The 24,130-nt window shown below is 43.9% G+C and overlaps 1 protein-coding gene across 1 annotated transcript in view; it reads left to right on the top strand.

Annotated features, from left to right (window-relative positions):
* The first annotated feature begins 1,526 nt into the window (after positions 1 to 1,526).
* YAP1 (Yes1 associated transcriptional regulator) overlaps positions 1,527 to 24,130 on the top strand; it is a 105,440-nt gene continuing 82,836 nt past the window's right edge. Inside the window, exons 1-2 of the mRNA XM_038761734.1 lie at positions 1,527 to 1,719; positions 6,948 to 7,198. Coding sequence (XP_038617662.1) covers positions 1,615 to 1,719; positions 6,948 to 7,198 — 356 coding nt within the window. The 5' untranslated portion in view covers positions 1,527 to 1,614. The remainder of the gene's footprint in view (positions 1,720 to 6,947; positions 7,199 to 24,130) is intronic.

The raw sequence follows: 24,130 nt of genomic DNA, 5'->3' as shown, positions 1-24,130 counted from the left end.
CAGAGGTCGTGGGTTCTAATCGCAGCTCCACCACTTGTCTGCTGTGTGACTTTGGGCAAATCACTACACTTCTCTGGGCCTCAGGGACCTCATCCGTCAAATGGGGATGAAGACTGTGAGCCCCCCGGGGGACAATCTGATGACCCTGTATCTCCCCCAGCGCTTAGAACAGTGCTTGGTACGTAGTAAGCACTTAACAAATGATATTACTATTATTATTATCATCATCATTCCAGGGGCGGCTGCTCCTTTAAGGTCCGGGCCGTTGGGAAGGGCTGGGAATGGGAGGCACATAGTAAGCGCTTAACAAATGCCATTATTATTATCATCATCATCATCATTCCCGGGGAGGCTGCTCCTTTAAGGCCCGGGCCGTTGGGAAGGGCTGGGGAATGGGAGGCACATAGTAAGCGCTTAACAAATGCTATATCATTATTATCATCATCATCATTCCCGGGGCGGCTGCTCCTTTAAGGCCCGGGCCGATAGGAAGGGCTGGGAATGGGAGGCACATAGTAAGCGCTTAACAAATGCCATTATTATTATTATTATCATCATCATCATCATTCCACGTGCGGCTGCTCCTTTAAGGCCCGGGCCGTTGGGAAGGGCTGGGAATGGGAGGCACATAGTAAGCGCTTAACAAATGCCATTATTATTATTATTATTATTATTATTATTATTATTATTGTTATCATCATTCCAGGGGCGGCTGCTCTCTTAAGGCCAGGGCCGTTGGGAAGGGCTGGGAATGGGAGGCACATAGTAAGCGCTTAACAAATGCCATCATTATTATTATCATCATCATCATCATTCCAGGGGCGGCTGCTCCTTTAAGGCCCGGGCCGTTGGGAAGGGCTGGGAATGGGAGGCACATAGTAAGCGCTTAACAAATGCCCTTATTATTGTTATTATTATTATCATTCCAGGGGCGGCTGCTCCTTTAAGGCCAGGGCCGTTGGGAAGGGCTGGGAATGGGAGGCATATAGTAAGCGCTTAACAAATGCCATCACTATTATTATCATCATCATTCCGGGGGCGGCTGCTCCTTTAAGGCCCGGGCCGTTGGGAAGGGCTGGGAATGGGAGGAGGATGGGATGGGACGGGATGGGTGAGGAGGGGCCGGGGGTCACGTGGGGCCGGGGGCGGGGCTCCGGAGGGCCCGGGAAGAAGAAGGAGGAGGAGGAGGGAAGGAAGTTTGGGAAGAAAGTTTGTTCGGAGGGCGGCCGGGCCCTGGGAGAAGGTGGACGTCCCGAGGGGAGCCCCCGGCCGGGCCCGGGGCTGCGGGGGGCTCTGAGCCCGCCTGCCCGCCCGCCCGCCCGCCCGCCCGCCGCCGCCTCCGGGAAGCCCTCCGGGCGGCTCCCGTCCGTCGACATGGATCCGGCCCCGGCCCCGGCCCCGGGGGGAGGGCCGCCCCCGGCCCCGGCCCCGGAGCCCCCCGGGCCCCCCGGGCCCCCCGCGGGCGGGAGCGCGGGCTCCTCCGCCGGGGGGGCCTCCTCCTCCGGGGGCTCCTCCTCCGCCGCCGCGGGGTCCGGCCCCCCGCCGGCCGGCCACCAGATCGTCCACGTCCGCGGGGACTCGGAGACGGACCTGGAGGCGCTCTTCAACGCCGTCATGAACCCCAAGACGGCCAACGTGCCGCACACCGTGCCCATGAGGCTCCGCAAGCTCCCCGACTCCTTCTTCAAGCCCCCGGACCCCAAGGCGCACTCACGGCAGGTACGCACACAACCCCAAAAACCCCGCCAGACCCCCATACTCCCTCCTTTATCCCCTCCCGTGTTCCCTCCCTCATCCCCTCTGTGCCCCCTCCCTTATCCCCTCTGTGCTCCCTCCCTTATCTCCTCTGTGTTCCCTCCCTTATTCCCTCCCCCATCCCCTCTGTGCCCCCTCCCTCATCCCCCCTGTGCCCCCTCCCTCATCCCCCCTGTGCCCCCTCCCTCATCCCCCCTGTGCCCCCTCCCTTATGCCCCCTGTGCCCCCTCCCTTATGCCCCCTGTGCCCCCTCCCTTATGCCCCCTGTGCCCCCTCCCTTATGCCCCCTGTGCCCCCTCCCTTATCCCCTCTGTGCCCCCTCCCTTATCCCCTCTGTGCCCCCTCCCTTATCCCCCCTGTGCCCCCTCCCTTATCCCCCCGTGCCCCCTCCCTTATCCCCCCGTGCCCCCTCCCTTATCCACCGTGTGCTCCCTCCCTTATCCCCCCGTGCTCCCTCCCTTAGTCCTTCTCTGCCCCCTTAGTCCCTCTCTGTTCCCTCCCTTATCCCCTCTGTGCTTCCCTCCCTTAGTCCCTCTCTGCTCCTCCCTTATTGCCCCGGTGCTCCCTCCCTTATTCCCTCAATGCTCCCCCCTTACTCCCTCCGTGCTCCCTCCCGTGGTCCCCCCGACGCTGGCAGCCCCAGGCCGTCTCCAGCGGGCAGGGCTTCCCTCCCCCTGTCCCCTCCTCCTCCTCCTCCTCCTCCTCCTTCCTTTCGGTCTCCCCTTTCCCCCATTGCCCGGGGCGGGCGGGAGGAGGAAGGAAGGGAGGGAGGAAGGGGGTGGGGAAAGTTTCGGCGAGAAGTTCCGTGCAACTCGGTGGGCTTGCACAAGGCAAGAACCTCTCCTCCGGCCCGCACCTACCTACTTACCTACCTTCCTTCCTTTTTCTTCCCTCCTTCCTTCCTTCCTGCCTTCCTTTCTTGCCCTCCCGGGGTGGGGGTCGGCCTGCCGGCTGGGGCGTAGGCCGGACGAGTTCCTAAAGTGGAGTTGGGGTCCCGCCCCCTCCTCCCCATCCCCCCGCCGGGGGGCTGCTCAGCCTCCTCGGGAGGCGCATAATTGTTCGCTAGTTTTCCGGCTCGATTTGGGGGGTGGGAGTGGGGGGTTAGTTCCTCTCCCTTTTTCCTCGCTCCTTGGAAGCACAAAACGCATTTCTCCCCCCTTATGGAAGTACAGAAAGTATTTCCTCTTCTCCCCCTTCTCAATTTTTCTCCCACCTCCCTCCTTGGAACTACAGAAACCATTCCTCCCCCCTCCCTCTCTGGAAGTACAGAAAGGATTCCCCCCCCCCCCCATTTTTCCTCCACTTCCCTCCCTGGAAGTACAGAAAACTTTTTCCCCCATTTTCCTCCTTGGAAGTACAGAAAGCATTTTTTCTTTCCCCAACCACCCTCCTTGGAAATACAGAAAGCATTTATGAGCCCACTGTTGGGTAGGGACCCTCTCTATATGTTGCCAACTTGTACTTCCCAAGCGCTTAGTACAGTGCTCTGCACGCAGTAAGCGCTCAATAAATACGATTGAATAAATTTTTTTCCCCATTTCTCCCACCTCCCTCCTTGGAAGTACAGTAAGCATTCCCACCACCACCACCTCCCTCCCTGGAAGTACAGGAAACATCCCCCCCCCATTTTTCCAACCACCTTCCTCTCTGAAAGCACTGAAAGCATCCCCCCCCCCATTTTCCCCCCACCATCCTCCCTGGAAGTACAGAAAACTTTTTTCCCCCACTTCCCTCCATGGAAACACAGTAAGCATTTATTTTTGATCCCATTTCTCCCCCCCCCCCCCCACCTCCTTCCTTGGAAGTACAGAAAATTATTTTTTTCCCCACCTCCCTCCCTGGAAACACAGAAAGCATTTATTTTTTTCCCCATCCCCCCCCCCCCGCGCCCCCCTCCTTGGAAGTACAGAAAGCCTTCATGTTTTCTCCATTTTCCCCGACCTCCCTCCTTGGAAGCAAAGAAAGCATTTATTTATTATTTTTTTCTTCACCATTCCCCCGCCCCCCAGGCCAAAACTTTCCCTTAAAGTTGATCTCGAAGGTATTTTTCACAAAGTTTTCCTCCTCCTCACCCCCGAAATAAATCTCAACGTTTTCGTTTTCACGTGTCGACTTTGGGAGTTGGGAATGTTTTGTTGGCTGCCGGATTGCCCAGGACCGGCCCCGCCACTACAATGCTCCGCTTTGAGCGCCCATTAAAGCAGTCTTTGGCAACGTCCTGCAGGTTGACTCATGCCGACTCTTTCGTAGTGCAAGGATGATTAAAAGTTGGTGTTTGGGAAGCGATGACTAACTCTTCAAAAAGTGATGAAGCCCAGCCTTCTTCGGGGCTAGGAACGTGGCTTCTCTGAAAGTATATAATTGGGCCATTAGTGAAGCGCTTCCCCATGTGCCAGGCGCTGTACTGGGCGCTGGGGTGGACACACGCAGATCGGGTGGGAGACGATCCTGGTCCCATGTGGGGCTCACAGTTTCAATCCCCATTTTACAGATGAGATAACTGAGGCACAGTGAAGCAAAGTGACCTGCCCAAGGTCACACAGCAGACAAATGGCAGAGCCGGGTTCAGAACCCAAGACCTTCAGACTTCCAGGCCTGTACTCCATCCACAAAGCTATGTTCCTTCCCTATTTATACGGACATATATATTTATACAGATATATATTTTGTTAATTCAATGACCATTTCTTCACATTGCCTCCCTTTCCTTTAAGGGTCTGACAGCATTTTAACGCCCTGTTTTGAGGTATTTAAAACTCTTTTAAACTTTGAAGCATGGAGCACAACAAGTGTTTTGTAAGGTGAAACTTGTTCCAAGATGGATATTGATTTTTCAAGTAACTACCTTCGGGTTTCTTGGAGCCCAGAGTGTCCTGAATGCAAAGAATAGTTGATCCTTCCCCTTCTCCCTGCCTCTGCTTCTCTCTCCCCGCCCCCATCCCCAACTCCCTTGAACCTTCTAAAATCAGGGAGTGAAGCGAGGACTAGAAATGGGTTTTTGTTTAATGTGTGCCTCTAGGTTAGATGAGAGAAAGTTTAGGTCTCTGATTCAAGAACAATGCACACGTTATTACATTCTGGTTTCGACCGAATGACACAAGTTTCAATCCTTGCACTCTTTTTCAGCTTTTCGGTATGTTGGTTTCAACACTACAACACTCCACCACAGTAGCCTCGTTTGTGGCCCTAACTCTGGCATGTGGGCACAGGGATACCCCTGTGAGCCATTGGAAACCACTTTAAAAGCTGAGGGTGAAAGGATAAGTTTTTAAGAGGCACGGGAATGGCTGCTAGGTGGTCACTAGGGAGTGTTGATACATCCGCTTCATGTGTATTGAGGTAAAAGTCCTGCCCTATCGCGGAACCTCTCAGACTCGATATACTCCATTCATGTAGCGATTCAGGAATTATCCATCCTATTGAGTTCACAATTCTGGAACCACGAGAACTGTAATCAATCTCTTCTCACATGTTCTTGGTCCCAAAGTCATTGTGACATGACCAGGGCTTGTCTGTTATTTGCGACCTCATCGTGGTCTCACAATTCTGGGTAATTTTGGTAAAAATAGGGTATCTGATCTTGATCCAGGAATCAATCTCCCATTTATATTTGGAGAAATTGGTTCAATTAAAAATCCCAACTTTTCAGGAGTTGATTAGGTTGTAAATCTGAGCACTGCCCTTAAGCATTAGTTGCATTATTCCACACACAATCTCCCTCCCCCCCAACAACTCTACAGCTGAAAACATTCTATAGCTATGCAGGGATAAAATTTTGGCTGTGAATGGGTTTTAAAAAATCTAACAATTACTGCAAACTAGATTAAGCATTCTGTATTCATTTTCCACACTTTAAATCCATTACTTGAAACGAACATTCAACAGCCCGCACAAAGAAGTTGGGATTGTAAAAGTATACCCCGCAAATGCAAAACTTGAATGAGTGCAAGGCAGTTAATAACTTCTGGGTGCTGGCAGCTTTCTGGCAATAGTTGTGCTGATTTTCATATTTACAACCCAAGCCATGATGCTGTAGAGCTACTTAATCTGTTGATTCAATTTGTGGTTTTTTTTTCTTTGCAAATTCACACTACATCAATTATAACTTCTGGTTCTCCATCTTTCAGCATTTTACTGTCAAATGTGTTGAGGGCCTAACTGTGTGCAGAGCCCTGTACAAGTACTTTAGAAGCTTGCAGAAGTCATGGAGACCCCAGCCCTGTAGGTTTATTACTGAAATGCATTTCCATGTTTAAAAAGAAAAATTTTTACTAGTTATGGGTTCTGATTCTGGTTTCAGACTGACTTGACATATTTTTCAGGTTTGCACAGGAGTACTTGGGGGAAATTCTAAGTACATTAGTATTCCAAGACCTAATTTTGATCGGATTCTATTATACCCAAGAAGTACAAGAGGGTGTAGGGTTTGGAGCAGATATTCTCGGTAAGCCACAAAAATTGCAGTGTCCAGATGCTTACAACTGCTGAAATTAATGACGGCTTCCAGTTGTTAAGCAAAAAATAATTACTCTTTGTAACATCAGCTGCTTAAACCTCCTTTAAAACTTGTGTTTGTGAATGTACTCTGTTCCTTGAGGATTTATCCGTACTGTGAAGAAATTTGCATGAATTTCATGGAGAGTTTGGTTGAGAGAAGTTGATTTTTTTTAAAAAAAAGAAAAATTCACACACCTACCTAATCAATTTAAGAAACTTAATTTTCTTGATACTTGACATTTCCCAAACCAGGACCAAAATTCTCTTTTAAGGCTAAATGGATTGCTGAAACTCTACTCTTTTGTTTCAGACCTGCGTATTTCGTACCTTACAGATTGTTTTTAGGTCGGGCAGATTTTCATTCAGTTATTGCTAAATGCGTTTGCCCCGTCCTCTGAGACGAATGGTGCCAGTAGTATTTGTTGAAATGCCAGGCTGAGTGTTGCGGTTAAGGGAATCCTCCTCAGTGAAGGCTGTAGAAGTAGAGCCTGCCCTTAATATGAGAAACCCACGCAAGCATTTTCAAGAGCCAGCCCTATCCGTTATTTTGAGGCGGCTACTTTTGAAGAGCTCTTTTCTCAAGGTCTTGGGATATCGCAGTCAGATCGTGTCGTGATGCATCCTTCACGTTTGTTGGTGCGCCTAATGGATGTTTTAAGCGAGAGGTTAATGGAAGCACTTTGGACTCCCAACAGGCAAGCACTGATGCAGGAACCGCAGGAGCCCTGACTCCTCAGCATGTCCGAGCTCATTCCTCTCCGGCTTCCCTGCAGTTGGGAGCTGTCTCTCCGGGGACACTCACACCCTCTGGAGTCCTTTCAGGCCCTGGAGCTTCTCCTTCGACTCAACACCTCCGCCAGTCGTCCTTCGAGATCCCTGATGATGTGCCACTGCCAGCAGGCTGGGAAATGGCAAAGACATCCTCTGGTCAGAGATATTTTCTGAAGTAAGTAAACTAGGTGGGGGGTAGTGGTGGGGCAAGCCATTCATTTGACAATTACATTTTCAAGAGCGGAAGAAGATATATAGTTGTCTTTTGCTGTATTAAAGCTCATTCAATCAATATGTATTGTCTGGTGCTGTTGGGGAAAATGATTGTGCAGGTGTGTTGGAACGTGCAACTCCGGAGATTTCAAGTGCAGCAGCGAGACTTCAAGAGAACCAGAGTCGCCTAGTGGGAAGGGCACAGGCCTGGGAATCAGGTGACCTGGGTTCAAACCCTGGCTCTGCTACTTGTCTGCTGTGTGACCTTGGGCCACTCACATAAGTTCTCCGTGCCTCAGTTCCCTCATCTGTAAAATGGGGATTAAAAACTGTGAGCCCCGACGTGGGACACGGATAGCATCCAAACTGGTTAGTTTGTTTCTTACTCCTGTGCTCAGCACAGTGCCTAGTTCCTGAAAAACTACCATTAAAAAAAAAAAGTGCCCAAACCAACTGGACTTGCACATCTCAGCAATTTGCCAAATTAATTTTAAAGTGGCAGCATCTCTCCTGTCGAAGTGGAAAAAGTCACAAAACGAATCTGAGCATTAAAGTACAAGATACTTCCATTTTAAAAAGTTTGGTGTGAAAATCTTAGAAACCAAACACTTGAAAATCAATTTTTGACAGTTGATATGACAATATTTTGAAACTTTTGATGGCTAAAATGCTTAATCCAGGCTATCAGGTTTGGAGTGTCACCCTTTTTTTTTTTTAAGCTGGGCAGTACTCTAGTGTCGCTGACGCCCTCTGAAAATGGCCACCAAGAAGTTCAGTTGGCCTTCAGATGCTCTAATGGAATGCTCAAAGATCCATCGAAGCTGGATTGTACTTGTTATTTTCCTGTTTAATTTTAAAGTTAGAGACAAAGTCCCCTTAAGTCTGTGACCCATTTCATCTAAAAGATGTGGAAAACATTTTTCAGGGTTACCAAAAAAGGAAAAAATGTTCAAGACTCGAAACGTAGAAATAGTAGTAATAGTTTTGACTAGAGAGGAGTAACTCTGTTTTATATAAAGCTGATCTAACAATATAGAGGTTTGATTTCTTTGGGACAGTGAGAAGTATTTCAAGTTTTTTAATTGGACTAGTTCATAGTAAAATCTTAATCTTTTTAAAGGAAGTTGGGGAGATTGAAGAGTCTTTTATCCAAATAAATTGCATGTAATATCATTTTAGCTGTACCATTGCACCTTGATATTTCAGTTTTTTGAACATGGGTTTTCATTCCATATTTTGAGAAACAGTTTGTTTTAAAGAGCTCCGAAATATTTTTCTGCTCTTTTAGGTGAAGAGCCCAGGAAAGGTTTTAAATTTTTCTACAGTTTCATTATTACTCCAGAAAATCTTTCAAGTTTTTCTGCAAGGTTTATTTTTCTCCCCTTGCCCCTTCTTGGTGTCCTGGTATCCATTTCAAAGGGTCAGTTTCCACCAGAACAATAAAGAGCCTGAGACTGGAAAGTACACACAAGTCTGGCAAACTCATCTGCATGAGCAAGATGGTTTGTTCTCAAGCAGACATCCAAAGTAAATGATTGAAAGAGCTGCTAGCTGTGAAGGATGTGTCTTGAAGGGGAAAGGAGTGGAAACAAACCAGGTTGTTAGGAAGAAAAATAAAGGCTGTACTTTTTGAACCTCTCCCTGCTGGGTCACATGCTGACCTGGGGAGATTTTAAACAGCTTAATAGGCTGTTTGCTTTCGGCTTTCCTTACTCAGTGCTGTGGGGAGACTCTGAGAACAGCTGAAGACTGTTTACAGTTTCTTAATAAGTTTTTAGCTCTTCTCATGCTGCCTATAGGTTGGAGACCACCAATGCCTCTGGTTCGGCATGAGTAAACACTCTTCCTTATTTTGAGCATTAGGGCATTCTTAACCCAGTTCAAAAATAGGTCCCTTTTTAGATAGTTTTTCTGGAGGGAATGCTTCCCTTAATTAACCTCCTCCCTAAGCATTTCTTGAGGTATTTCCAGTAGCCTTTCTAGTGGGTAGGAATTGGAAATGATTCCATTTCAGACACAATCTTTTTCCGACACTTTGCCCTTCAGGGTTAGCGAGTGAATGAAGCAGTCTTCTCGGGAAAGACCACTTTTCTTCAAGTAGTCACAGTTTTTACCTTTTTCTTTTGAGCCTCATTTTCTGTTGTTTTTACCATCCTAGGTATTATCCGCTGTAGGCAAAATGTGCCTTTCTGAAAAGGTTGGAAACAATGTACCCTGACTTAGGACATTTATGTGTTCAATTTTTCCAACTGCTGGCCGATTCCATGATGCTATGCCTCTTGGCATAGCTCAGTGGGACGCAATGTGGGAAATCGTATTCTAACCATCCGAAGATCAGTGCCTCTTATATAATGAGAGAGTGAGTGGGAGTAACTCAAGGGCCATGGCAGTTACGAAGATGTTTGGCTTCTGTTAAGGTGGGATCCAGCTCTGAAACAGTAAGTTAGACCATTTTATCTTAGTACTGTAATTTGTAGACTGCCCTGAAACAGTATTAGAATCTTGGTGAAGATAGAGGGAAAATTCTGTAAATCTAGAGTAAGCACAAGGAATGTGCATTGGGATTTAAACTGATTTTTCAGATGTCTAAATACTGGACACTTGGTACTCATCAATCTGAAGAATTTAATCACCTTTTGGTGCATTGGAGGCTGACATACAAATGAACATCTCACTTCGCCTTTTATTTGAATGCAGATATTTCCTTATTGCTGCTTTCCTGGTCAGGGGTGGGTGAAGATTTAAAAGAAATATTTCATGTATCATTTTGAAGCATGCCAAATAATCTGAAATTAAATTTTAACCAGTTGAAAGTCAAATATTGTGAATGTGTTACAGAATGCTATGTGGACTATCTTTTAGATACCAATTAAGTATAAAAATACAAGGTGATGTGTCGTTGGGTCCCAGAGGTTTGGATGATTGGCTTACTTTTAAAATCGATCCATTCACCATCCAGAAAAGATCCACGGAGGGCTGGCCAATGCCTCCACCATCCCAAAGGAATAGCAGTAGCAAACGAGAAGCAGAGTGGCTTGGTGGAAAGAGCTCAGGCCTGGGAGTCAGAGGACCTGGATTCTAATCCTGCCTCTGGCGATTTGCTTGCTGTGTGACCTTGGGCAAGTCACATAACTTTTCAGTGCCTTGGTTTCCTCAACTATAAAAGGGGGGTTAAATACCTGTTCTCCCTCCTACTATGACTGTGAGCCCCATGCGGGACAGGGGCTGTGTCCGACCTAATTATCTCGTACCTACCCCAGTGCTTAGAACAGTGATTGACTTATAGTAGCGCTTAACAAATGCCATTAAAAAAAAAAGTCCTACTTTTAAAGACCTCCTTCCTGAGGAGGCCATTCCAATGGTCTGAGCTGTGAAGAAAGCATCTACTTCATCCTGGTAAGAGAGCACATGGAAATATTTTACTATAGTAGTAACAGCACAGGTCAACTACCTGGACCAGAGTTAGGCGGCCTGAACAGGGTTCTATTTTTATAAATATTTTGGGGTACATGTAGTACAGCTAATCCTCCTTTTTCAGTCATTCATTTAATCTTACAATTTGGCTCTCTTCGCACTATGGATTGAGCGCGCATGGATAACTGCTGTATTTCATCATGCTTTGAGAAAATAGTTCTGCACCTCGGCTGCCTTGTAGTTGCTTTTCCTACAGGAAATGGCTCTTCAGATAGTTTGTCAACAACTTCCTATTTCTTTATGAACTGTTGAATAACTTCCTGAATTAGTCTTCAGTTCTATCTTTGGGTATAGAGGGTGTTTATACTTCTCCAAAATGAGTTTTTATTATCAATTTCCCTGAAGCCATTACCATATACACACAACTTCCTGCAACTTGGTGTCTAATCATTTCTCTCTTTTTTTAAAAAAAGGGACCCAAGTACGGAATTTTTTAGAGATTGCATTTATTTTGTGCCACATAATGTCGTTTCAGAGTTAGATTTCTTGCCCGTATGTGTGTGGGTTTTTTTTTTTCTTATCTATTCCAATTGAGCGGCAAAAGACCTTGTTTTAGTCTTTTCTGGTTTCCTTGGGTAGCAGGTAGATTTGAGATTGTACTCACAAAATTTGTCCTGAGTGCCTTTAAGCCGCAGATGAAATAACACATTCAGCACCATGATTAATGGGGCATCTCAGAGCTTTTGGCCTTGCTCTGCGTAGATATGGGACTTTTCAGGTATCAAATGAACTGTTGTCACAGACCATGTTTGTAACTGCTTCAGTAGATAGACTTTAGCTCTTCCTTTGACACTTACCAGTGCTTCAGAAAGACAGTCAAGTAAATCTTTGACTCCTCCAGTGCAAACTAAGATGTTTAACGAGATATCTAAGTGAGCTATTTGGTGCCCGAAAAATGATTTTGGCTCTTTTTTGCTCTTCACTTTTGCCAAAACATGTGCTGTCTTATACCTTTTAGAGAACACAAAGGTGTGCATCTTAACCAATATGCTAAAAGCTAGGTGTTTTAAAATGAGGCCCACAACAGTAGAACAAAGAATGAAAAGTTAGTCATGGTGCAGGTTAGATGGTGTTCAAGTAAATATAAGTAAAGGGTTTCCCTCTTGAAAATGAAAGGCCTGTCATTCTGTGGAAGATGTGGAGGAAACTTCAAAAACAGCTCAAATTGCTGTCTCATAAAGTATTTCCAGATCTCAGGGGAGGGGTAAGTCTCCACCACTTGGTCTTAGTATTGAGACTGAGCTGGGGTAAGGATGAAAGTGTCCCTTCTGCTCTGCAGTGAGTGAGTGGGAATGAATGGAAAGGGTGATCCACAATACCACTCTGATTTAGAGGAAAAGAATCTGGAAGGGCAGAAAGACTCTGGAAGAGCCCATTTGAGAGTGCAGTTCAGTTCCTTGCAGTTCAGGAGGGAAAACAGAGTTGGAAGAGGGTGATTGTAACTAAACAAATAGACTGTAAGATAAGCCCACTTATCAGCAAAAGCATAAATGAAAGCATTTTTAATGTAAACAGGGCAAGATTTAATTAGTAGTTTACATGCAGAAATGCAGTAAACTCAAGTGTCTGCAAGCATGCGAGGTTGTTTTTTTTTTTTCCTCACACTGTTTAGCTTAACTATTTCGTTAGTATTTGTAGGGTGGTTGGATGCTGGTAAAAACAAAAAAAAATAAATATAAGGAGTTTTTGTTACTTTGTGTGAAGTATATTTTCTGCTAGCTATGCCTAGAAATAGTGTGCGTCTCCCGAGTAGTAAAAGTGGACTGGTGCCAAAGGGGAAGGTTGTTTTACTCTTGAGACAGATGATACATTCAAAATTTAAATTTGCGTAGAACCTTTAAGGGGGCAGAAATGGGCAGTGTAGCTTTATCTGATATAGAATAGCGTCTTTCATTTTATTGAATTTAGAGATGCTCTGCATTTTCTAGAGTCATTTAACCATTGTTGCATGTGGCTTAATTCAGATCTATACTAGAACAGAGTTGTGTAATGGGAAGTATTAAAAGAATTGTGTGCATCGGGAACAGTGGTTACTAAGCGATCATCTCCTCCTCCTTGGGCTGTGGCTTCCAGGATTAATCAGAACTTCAGACCATGAAAGGGACATTATTGCTTTATGAAGAAGGATTGCTTCATGGCTCTAGTCACTTAAGTACTGTAGCACCAGGTTTCCTGGGAACAAGTACTGCCACCATGGAAGCACTTTTATTTGTTCAGGGCTTGACCTCTCCTAAAGGCGAACAAAAGGAGTTGGTATAAATCAAGACAGTCCTCTCCTCCACATTCTTAGAAGCCAGAAACAGGGGATGGCCCAGTTGTTGAATCCTCATCAGGCTCAGGGAATGGGAGGGATTATAATCTGTAACTCATCAAAAAAGTGATAGACAATCCTTGCAAATTAACCAAAGGATGCTAATTTAGTCATTCCCTCCCCTCCCGCAGGCATCTTCAGCTGTTTTTATCCTTTATGGCCTCACTGTCTCCTGGTTCTCTGTTTCTCACTCCTTTCACAGGGGCATTTTTCCATGTCTCATTAGGTTCATCAGATTCCCCTGATTTGAGACTTGAAACCCCCTGCTCTAACCCCCCTTCTTCCAAATATGGGAAACTCTGAATATCTGGTGTACACTTTAAACACTTGATAGTCTCCCCACAGCACTTAGGTACATGTCTGAAATATATTTATATTAATATCTGTGTCTCCCTCTGGACTGCAAACTTTTGGGGCAGGGAACACGTCTACCAACTCTATATGTAATACATTGTTGCTGATGAAGATGCCCTGCTCCCACAGTAAGTGCTCAGTAAATATCATTGATTAAGTGTGAGTTGCCACAAAAAACCCTTTTGGGGCTAGGCTTCTGCATCACTCTCTTGGTGACATGCCCTGACAAAACTGAATATAAGCTGGCCAGGGATTTTTAAATGACCACTAGAGTAAGCCAGGAATTTGTGGACAGAGAAAGAGCAAAGAGATGTGTAAGATGGGCAGAACACCCAATTCTGTTTCAGAAGACTTAAGGAAACTTTTGTTCTGTGACTGGGCCTTGGTATCTGACTTTCTACTCCTCATGTTTACCCACCGGATGGGAAAACATATGCGGAATGGGACCCAAGAGCCCTGTTTTACAGGATAAGTATCCTGAAAGCTTTTGTACCATCTTGGGAAGCCCTGGTATTAGTGACAAATATGGGAAGAAAATAGCTCCTGTGGCTTAGAAAAGACACTTGTGGCATGAATTTGCGTGTTGTTTTAAAAAGCACTTTGGAAACATAGTTTAGACAGTTTTAAAAGAAAATGTTAATTTCCCTCCCAGAATAACTTCAATTCACACTTCTTTATCAGCCTGACCTCCCCCTATTAGATAAACAAATGAAATCTGCATACTTTATTGCTCGTCTGGCATTCATTATTGCTAGTCCTGGGACTATTTACAAGACTAGTTCAGTCACTGGAAGTGTTTTCACTGTGTCTGAAGATCCAGCCTTAGAACTTCAAGGAGGGAAACAATGCTGGAACCTCAGTTATCCTATTATTTCAGACAAAATTATTTGAAGTTCGGCTTGGCCTCAGTTTTCCATCTATCTTCTGGCTTTGGGGTATTTGGATAGTTCTGTGGTTACTCTGGAGTGAGTTCAGTGAACAAACAAACGTTGATAGGGCGAGAGCAGAGTTTCAGAGTTTGGGTTTGGATGAGCTACTTGAAGTTAAGGTGGGGGGAAAGGGAGGTGCGTCTGGTACTACCAAGCGAAAGCTGGCTGCAGTCTGTTGCAGTAGTTGGGGTGAAGCGGCTCCGTTAGGTATATCCTTGCCCCAAGCTCTGGCCAGTAATTTGATCAGTGGAGCAAGTTGCCGAATTCACTTGGGTGGTTTCAAAAAGGAAGGTAAACGACTTCGGGGGAGACTTGGCCAAAGGTGCAGATGTTGCTCTTGCTTCCTTTTATTCATGTCCATACTGATAGGTTTAGTTTCCTCTTGTCGTTTGGATGGAGTCCAGATGATGATGCTATTAAGCGCTTTCTAAACGCTGGGGTAGATACAACGTAATAGTAATGTTGGTATTTGTTAAGCACTTACTACATGCCAAGCATTGTTCTAAGCGCTGGGATAGATACAAGGTTATTAGGTTCTCCCACTTGGGGTTCACAGTCTTGATCCCCATTTTTACAGATGAGATAACTGAGGCACAGAGAAGTTAAGTGGTAATCAGGTTGTCCCACGCGGGGCTCACTTTCTTTATCCCCATTTTACAGATGAGGTAACCGAGGCGCTGAGAAGCAAAGCGACTTGCCTAAAGGCACACAGCTGACAAGTGGTGGAGCCGGGAGTAGAACCCATGGCTTCTGACTCCTAAACCCATGCTCTATCCATTAAGCTGCACTGCTTCAGGATCGGTCTTAACCCTGAGAGCCAGGATATGGGACAGCTCTTGCTGTTACTCCCCCCAGTATTTTGGATTGGTGTAGGGGGGTAACTTTTCACCTTAACTGGTTAAATGAATATCATGGTCCCCGGCATTTGATGCTGCAGATGGCAGTGGGCCCATTTCATTTAATCTGCTCCCCCTGCTTGTAGTCTCCTGTCACTTGACCTTCTAGCTCCTCCTTGGACGTCCTGCTGTTATCCTTCCTCCACACATGTCCAGCTCAATAATGTTGTGTTGCAGGCGGATCGATTCCCGTGTTATGTGGAGAATGTTGTTGGTGATTTTTTTTTTTTCCCCATGCCAGTTAAGATTAACTGGTTCGTAGGTAGTTTGTGGATTTTTGGTGTTTTACTCTATACTTCGAAGCATCGTTCTTAAAAATTGTGGGTTAAACCCAATTTTTAACAAAGGTAACATTTTCACTGTCATATGAATTTAAGAAAAGTTTACATTTAGCCCATTGATGTGATGAATTGTCACTGTCTCCTTTGTTAGGGAGATCTGATTGACTTGTGTTTGGAAATGTGATATATGAAAGGTTTGGCCATTTAAAATGTGCTCTGATACTTTTTGTTTATTGGAAGATTTCTCTTTTCTTGGAAAAAGTGGCATGTGTGGTCGATTTGTTGTTGTCATTGTTGTTGATCTCATATGTCCTCATTTTTCATTATACAGCCCTTGTCCCCAAACCCAGACTAGGAAATGAAATTTTAGATTGATTCCAGAATCCAATGAGCCAAATCAAGCGCTGTTGATTTTACACTGGACACATATCCCCAACAGTAGTGTGCTGTTGATTTCTCTTAGCCTTTTCCAAATACTGGATAGGGGTAATATTACTGAAAGAATACTCCCATTGAAGATATTATTGCACTTACATCATAAAAATAAAGCTAAAACACAAGGCAAACTTAAATCTGATTTTTCCCAAATAAAACAATTCCAGTGACAGGCGACTGTGGTTCAGGAAGCCAGATATAGTGTCTGGCAGGACCGACAAACTTTAAAAGGCAATTAAGTTGTAGGACACTCACTCAACCAGTTTGATGTAGATCAATGAAGATTATGCTATAAAAAGTATATCAAAAGGGTAGAGGAGAGGAGCAAAATGGTATGTGAGAGGACTGCAGGAAACTATAGAAAAGAGAAGCAGTGTGGCCTAGTGGCTAAAGCATGGGCCTGGGAGTCAGAAGGACTTGTGTTCTAATCCTGGCTCTGCTACTTGTCTGCTGTGTGACACTGGGCAAGTCACTTCCCGTCTCTGGGCCTCCTTTACCCCATCTGTAAAATGGAAGTTAAGACTGTGAGCCCCATGTGGGACAGGGACTGTGTCCAACCTGATTTGCTTGTTTCTGCCCCAGCACTCAGTACAGTGCCTGGCACACAGTAAACATTCAACAAATACCACAATTACCAATTAGATTGGCAGGCTGGAGGACTAGGGACGACTTTGATGTGACTCATTTTCAGAGTCAGATATATTTATTGGACACAATGTGTGCAGAGCACTGTACTAAGGCTTGGTAGAATACAATATAGCAGACACATTCCCTGCCTACTGTGAGCTTACAGCCTAGAGATGGGAGTTGAGGCATGTGGCATGGTGGTGTGCCAGGGTTTTTGCTAATTTTTCTTGGATCCGCCCCCCCCGCCCCAGCTTCTGACTAGATAGAAAATATTTAACTGTAAATGGCAAAGTTTTGGGGCAAGTCCTGGTATTCAGTTTAGTCATATGTGAGTCAACTCCAAACCCAGTGCCCATTTCAGTGCAGCATATGTTGCAGTAAACTCCTAGGATTGGGCAGTTTAAATTCTTGGGTCCTATTTGGATGTATTGTGCCAGTCTTTTTACTATAGTCACAGATGATTTCCAGTAGTAGCGTGGTAGCTGTAGGGTTCTGTGCCCTAGATATCAATCAAAGGCGTGCCACCAGATGATTCCCATGTGGAGCATGCACATTACTGAAGAAAAGGGTGTACCCTTAATGGGAGAAACCTGTAGATGTAACAAGTAAAACCTTCCTGATGGGGTCTGAAAATGTTGGTTTAAATTGTCAACTAAAAGAAGGCAAATTTTCCATATCTTAAAATGGTTTATCTTTTTCTAGAGGTTGGATTGTGTATAAGGTGGTTCTCCAAAGAAGAGTGTTATGACTCTGTGTTGCATCAAGTTTAATCCACGATTAGTTAACCATCCAAATCAAATTATGAGATATAACTGTCCTGTATAGGGGGAAATTGAACAGTTAATACACTTTAACCATATTTTGGGTTTAAAAATTCAGACTCTAAATGTTAGATTCTATCTTGAATTTTTTTTAATGGTATTTGTTAAGCGCTTATGTGCCAGGCACTGTACTGAACGCTAGGGTAGTTACAAGATAATCAGGTTGGACATAGTTTGTGTCCCACATGAGGTTTACAGATTAAGCTCTTAATCCCCATTTTGCAGATGAAGTGACTGAGGCACAAAGTAGTTAAGTGACTTGTCCAAGATCACACGGCAGACAAATGGCAGAGCTGGAATTAGAACCCAGGTCCTCTGACTCCCAGGCTGGGCTCTATCCACTAGGCTATGCTGCTTCTCATTCTCAAAAGTAGGGATAAAAACCGTGCATGATAGATTTCATTTAAATTGCTGCCATTATTTTTTGTGATGAATCAAATAGTTAATAAACAAACTAGCTTTAACAGAATTGTGTAACAAGACTACTAGAACTGCAGCTTATCAACCTCGCTAGTTACTAAGGAAACAAAATGTTGTCTTCCAAACAATCCTGGACTTTGCTTTAACTTCATTAATAAGAGTTTTCTGGGATGGGGAAAAATCAGAATTTTATCATTTGTCTCATTTTAATTTGTTGGAGAGAAGTTCAAGAACGGTGGTGATGGTATAAGAAAAGTTAGTTATGGTCATTTACAGATTTTTGCTGTAAACCCAATAGAAGAATTATTGACAGCCAGAGTCAAGTAGAGGTCATTTACTGTTGTTTACCTGAAAAAAATTCTGATTTATGGAGAGCTGTAGGGAGCCTGTTTTTGAAGTTGCATTGCATTGCTGTTTTTTAAATTTGTGGTGTTTCAAGGATTCTTTTTCCCTTTTGAATTAACCTTTGGAATTGTGTTGGAAAAGCAAAAAGAAAGCCTTCCTTAAATTGCAAAATAATACACCTAGGTCTCATTTTGCTTAAAACAAGACATACGTTTTTATACCTATTAGTGTGAGAACTTCCAAAGTATGTGCAATTTCTGCAGTTTTAATGATCTGCCCTTTATTTGGGTCAATTTGTTTTTCTCCTAATATGCCAAGGATCTAAAGTAGGGAATCACAATACTGTTGAACACTTGAGGAATTTGATTTGAGAATTGATTTTTTTTCTTTCACCTACCTTTTTCCTAAGAGTCATCTTGACAGCTGAGTTAGTTACCAGTATTTTGAGTATCAATTTTGTTTATGGCTAAAGGATAACATCAAAGTTATGTACCTGAAAGTTTTTTTCATGTCTGTTTGAAATTGAGATAGCCAACATAACTTTCATCTTTTTATACTAGAGAAAAAGATGTTGTATCTCTTTATGAAACTGGTGTTGGAAAGCTAAACTGTAGGAAGTTTGAGACTGAAATCAGACTTGACTCTTTTGGTTTGTGTTGAAGCATGCAATTTTTTTTTAAAGACCAGCTGACTTCTGAAAATAGTGTGTATTTTCATTCTCTGTCCAAGGTTTAATTCTTTTTTTTCTCCATTCCTTTGGTCTCAAGGTGCTGTAGGAGGTGCTAATTTTTTTAAAAAAAGCAAACCTACATAAATCACCCAGAATCCTCTGTCATTGCCTTTGTTAGCATTCAGGAGAGAGAACCATAACTGAGTGGTTCTGGCCTGGAGCCATTTCTCCAGGCCAGATAACTTGAGTTGGGGGAAGGATAGGGAAGTGTGGGTGTGGAGGATAAACCTGGTGGAGTTAGGAAAGCCTTCTTCTGTGGGAGGGGAAGAAAAGAAACTGGAAAAGAGACTGAAAGCTGCTTTCAGGTGATCTGGGAGAGGAAAAGAGAGAAAGCGGATCTCTTCAGCTCCCCATAAATTATCTGTGGATTTCTATTAGTTCTGCATTATTTGGACAGTGGAAAGAAAAGCCTTTCTGTTCTGGGAGACAAATAGGTACCCAGAGTTCAAGTCACTGGTCAGTATTTCTTCAGACATGGCAGTGTAAGCTTAGTGCAGTGCCCTGCACACAGTAAGCCCTTAATAAATATGATCGAATGAATGAACCAGGATTGGTCAAAGTCTTCTGGCTGTGTGTGAGTGGCAACACCAGACTGCGGCAGTGAATAGGAGGAAGTTCTTCCCCGTCAAGTTCTCCTTTACCGCTTCAATAAATCAATGTTACTTATTGAGCATTTATTGTGTGCAGAGCACTGTACTAAGCTTACACTGCAAAGTCTGAGTGCTAAGTGCGTGGGAAAGTACAGTGCAATATAGTTACATGATCCCTGCCCATGCCCTGCCCATCTAAGTGAACTTAGAGTCTTTGGAGGAGACAGACATTAAAATAAACTACATCTAGGGGAAATACTAGAATGTAAGGATATGTACACTGCCTTGGATAGTTCCTTCATGTTCTCAAAACACTGGGTTAATGGATAATACTTTTTCACAATGGCGTTTTGGGGTTGTTAGCAAGTAGACAGTCAAGCTCCTCTCTAGATTGAGCTCTTTGTGGGAAGAGACAGTGTCTATCAACTCCTGTATTGAACTCTTCCAAGCTCTTAAATGCAGTGCTCTATAATAACAATCATGATAAAATTCTAGCATTTTATGTATTCTCCAAACAGCTTGAAGCACTTTCACATGTTGGGTAGGGAGGAAAAGAGGGGCTAGATTTTTAATTTTTTCATTATGTTTACTTTAGGATGATCCACACATCTCCGTCTTGCAGAAAGGAAAACTAATTTAGGCAGTCTGAACATCCCTAGTTGAATGCTTTGCACACCTTAATTCCTGCATTCACAGCTGTCTCAGTGGTGATTATTTTTTTCCCTTCCTCTATTTATGTTTATCACTTAGAACACTTAGTGTGTTTGTCTAGTTTACCCCAGCAGCCTAAGTTTTAGACTGCATTTATAAATGAGTAAACTTGGGCACTTATTAGCAGCTTTTCCATTTCAGCAGAATATTTGTATGATGGGTTTAGTCACCTGAATGTTCAGGCTTTAAATACTGTATATTGTCTGTGAGGTTCAGTCATATTGGGAGCAATGCAGCTGACCGCTATCTTCTGGACCCAGGTCGAACTAATTAGAGAGCCAAGCCTAAACAGATTGTGCCTCCCCCTTTTCCTTCTCTTTGACCCTCACCTAGGCAGGACAGCAAGGCAAAGAAAGAACACTGAGGCACATTTAGTTCTGTTTTGCAGGCAGGGAATGTGTCTACCAATTCTTTTGTATGGCCCCTCCCAGACACTTAGTACAGTACTCTGCGCACAGCAAGCACTCAATAAATAGCACTGATGGATTTATTTTTTGTTTAAGGTGAGCTCAGACAGCAGGGTGGCTTAGTGGAAACGAGCATAGATCTGGGAGGCAGGAGATTCATTCATTCATTCAGTCGTATTTATTGAGCGCTTACTGTGTGCAGAGCACTGTACTAAGCGCTTGGGAAGTACAAGTTGGCAACCTATAGAGACTGTCCCTACTAGCCCCAGCTCTCCCACCGGCCTCCTCGGTGACTTTGGGGAAGTCACTTAAACCCTCTGTGCCACAGTTTCTTCATCTGGAAAATAGGATTAAAATGTCTCCTTCCCTTTTAATTGCAAGCCCTGGGTGGGACAGAGATTGTTTCCAATTTGATTTATCTTTCAGGTTCCCTAGGCCTCAGTAAGTGCTTAATAAACACCATAATAAGAAGTGAACCAAAATGAAGCACCTCTAAAGCTCGTCTTTTTCTACCACCCAAGTCTGCACTGAGCTGGGAGTTTGGACTATGTTGTATTGTGTGGTTTCCCATCCACCTCTGCATCAAATAGAAATGCCTTACCGTGGGCTTTAAAGCACTCAATTAGCTCTCCCTCTCTTATTTTACCTTGCCTATTTCCTGCTACAAATCAGCCCAAACGCTTCCCTCCTCTGTCAAGCTACTTGCTATACCTTGATCCTGTCTATCTCGCTCCCAACCCATTACCCACGTCCTCCCCCTGACCTGGAATTCTCTCCCTCTTCATATCCGACAAACCACTTCTCTTCCCGCTGTCAGAGACTTCTTAAAATCACATCTCCTCCAAGAGGCCTTCTTTTCATTCATTCATTCAATTGTATTTATTGAGCACTTACTGTAAGCCCTCATTTCTCCTACTCTCTCTCCTTTCTACATCACCTATGCTCTTGGATCTGTAGACTTTAGGGCACCCCTCCCACAGCCCTATAGCACTTATGTCCATACCATAAGTGTAAACACCATGTGGACAAGGGAATGTGTCTACCAACTCTTTTTTGTATTGTACTTTCCCAGGCACTTAGCCCCATTTCCCAGGCTACCATCCAGCATCCTCTCGCTTTCGCCTCTCCCCCCCTGCCAAAAATTGGTGGGGAAGGGAGATATAGTAATAGTGGTATTTTTTAGGTGCTTACTATGTGCCAAGCACTGTTCTAAACGCTGGGGTAGATACAAGGTAATCAGGTTGTCCCTTGTGCGTCTCACAGTCATAATCCAGCATTTAGAACACTGCTTGGCACATGGTAAGTGTTTAAGAAATACCGTCATTATCATTATTATTTTTATAAATCCCCATTTTACAGATGAGGTAACTGAAGCATGGAAAAGTGACCTTGGGCAAGCCACTTAACACAGCAGACAAGTGGCGGAGCCAGGATGAGAACCCATGTCCTCTGACTCCCAAGCCCATGCTCTTTCCACTAAGCTGCGATTCCCAAAACTTTTCAGGGTTTGGAAGCCTAGGTTTCAGCCTGGCTTTGCTTGAACATTCTAAAATTTGGTTCACGTAGCACTCTGTTTTTAGGAGAAAAGTGGTAAGGGCTGGGGAAAGAATAGTGGATCAATCTAAAAGCCAAGAGTTTTTTATAGGAGCGCTATATGCAGGAGGAGTCATGAACACATCCAAATTGTTCATCTCTTTCCCAAATGGAATGGTCTTGAAAACTAGTAACAGCTAAGTTTCTTTAGGAAATCAGATTTCAGTGTTGTGGTAGCATGGAGTACTTCTAAGGGTTAAGTAGCTTGTTTTTGGCTCTTTCTCACAAGATAAAAGGCTGTGGTGACTGCAGTTCAGAGATTGGAGTTGTCTTTGGACAATGAGAGGAGTTAAAAAGGGAGAGGGGAGTTGTTATTTGAGAAGCTTTTCCTCAGGCTTGCAGCTCCAGTCTTGCTAGAGCAGGAGTTGCTGAGCAAGTTGGTGACTGCCCACCACTTAATTGATTCTTCCACCCTGAAGTCAGCCTGGAGTAGGAGTTCACTAGTTTGCACTTTTTAATTTTCTTTAATTGCTTGCTTTGCTGAAGGGAAGGAGGTACTTAAAAGCACCTTAAGCCCGAATTGTTAAAAAGTAAATTATGAAGAGTTGAAGGGAACATTTTTTTTAGCTGCAGAGTATAGCCTGGCATCAAAGAATAAAAGAAACCCAAACTCCTCTAAATTTAATGTTGTTTTACCTCTAAATGATTAAAATCACTTCTGTTTGATAAATTGAGGTGATTTTTTTTCACCCCATTGGTTTAAGCTCTCAGTAACAGAAGCTTGGAATTGCCCATCAAAGAAGTTCTGGACCAGACGGGTCTTAATCTTCACACCCTGTGAAACCTGTGTTTGAACCCTTTTGTTTGGAATATGTATTGTTTGCACATTTCTTAGTCTTGGTAGGCAAATATACCTTCATTACTGAGCTTTGTTACAGTAATCCTAAAATTAATTGAACAGAATGGTGTGTGTCATGGTTAAAAAAAGAATAGATGATTTAGAAGTTTCTTCTCCAAGTACATCAATCACACACTATCCCATAGCTTTTGAATTCTCACTGACACCAGAAAATAGGTACTAAAGGATATAGCAGGAGTTGTTTTCCCTGAAGATTGATGTTTGGAGGCCCCTTATACAGTGCTCTGCACACAGTAAGTGCTCAATAAATATGATTGAATGAATGGTATAATATTTATGTTTTTCCTATCTAAACCCAGGAGTTTTTGTTTTGCTTTACAATTGCTCTTTGGTAAATAGTAGTTGAGATTAGTGCAGAAACACCAGGTGGTAGTCAAAACAAACTGATTCAACAATAACTTCTCCATCAATGTACTGATTAAATAATGGCCTACCCACCTGTAGCAGGATATTTACAATATCTGGTTCAAGAGGGATACAAATCCGTACCTTTTTGTTCTTTGTTCTTTTTTGTTTGTTTAGTTTAAAATCTTGGAGCCCTTTTGTCCTGCAGAGATCCCAGGAGCACTGTTGTAGGGAAAGTAGAGTGATGAACCACATTCTCTTTTCACTGGGTGGTAAGATTCTGCCCCCCTGCCTATTCAATTCCCATATGACACCTCTCTCAGGGCCTTCAACTAGTTGTTGGAATGGGAGAAAAAGTGATAGCAGATCTTTTCAAAGATTTGCTGGGAATGGACACTCATTGCCATGCTGCTTTTTTCCCTTTCCCTCTTCTTTCTTTCTTTTCATCAATCAATCCGTGGTATTTACTGCACTCTTACTATGTGCAGAGCACTGTACTAAGTGCTTGGAAGAGTACAATGTGGATGCAATAAGCAGTCTGTCCCTGTATGACACAAGAATGTCGCAGAAAGAATCTTCTGCTGTGGGAGAGGGGATGAGTTCTTTGCACATAATCTCCCAAGCACTTAGTACAGTGCTGGGCACATAGGCAGTGATCCATAAATATGATTGACTGACATACATAGGGCACCTCTACCTATTGTGGCCTATTCTGAATTTTATACATTTGTTTGCTGTCTCAAGAGCCTTTAGTATATTGTTTTCT

The sequence above is a fragment of the Tachyglossus aculeatus genome, chromosome 20, assembly GCF_015852505.1.
Source record: "Tachyglossus aculeatus isolate mTacAcu1 chromosome 20, mTacAcu1.pri, whole genome shotgun sequence".
NCBI lineage: Eukaryota > Metazoa > Chordata > Mammalia > Monotremata > Tachyglossidae > Tachyglossus > Tachyglossus aculeatus.
Note: the sequence above shows the minus strand (reverse complement) of the source record. Positions and strands in the feature narration are given on the sequence as shown.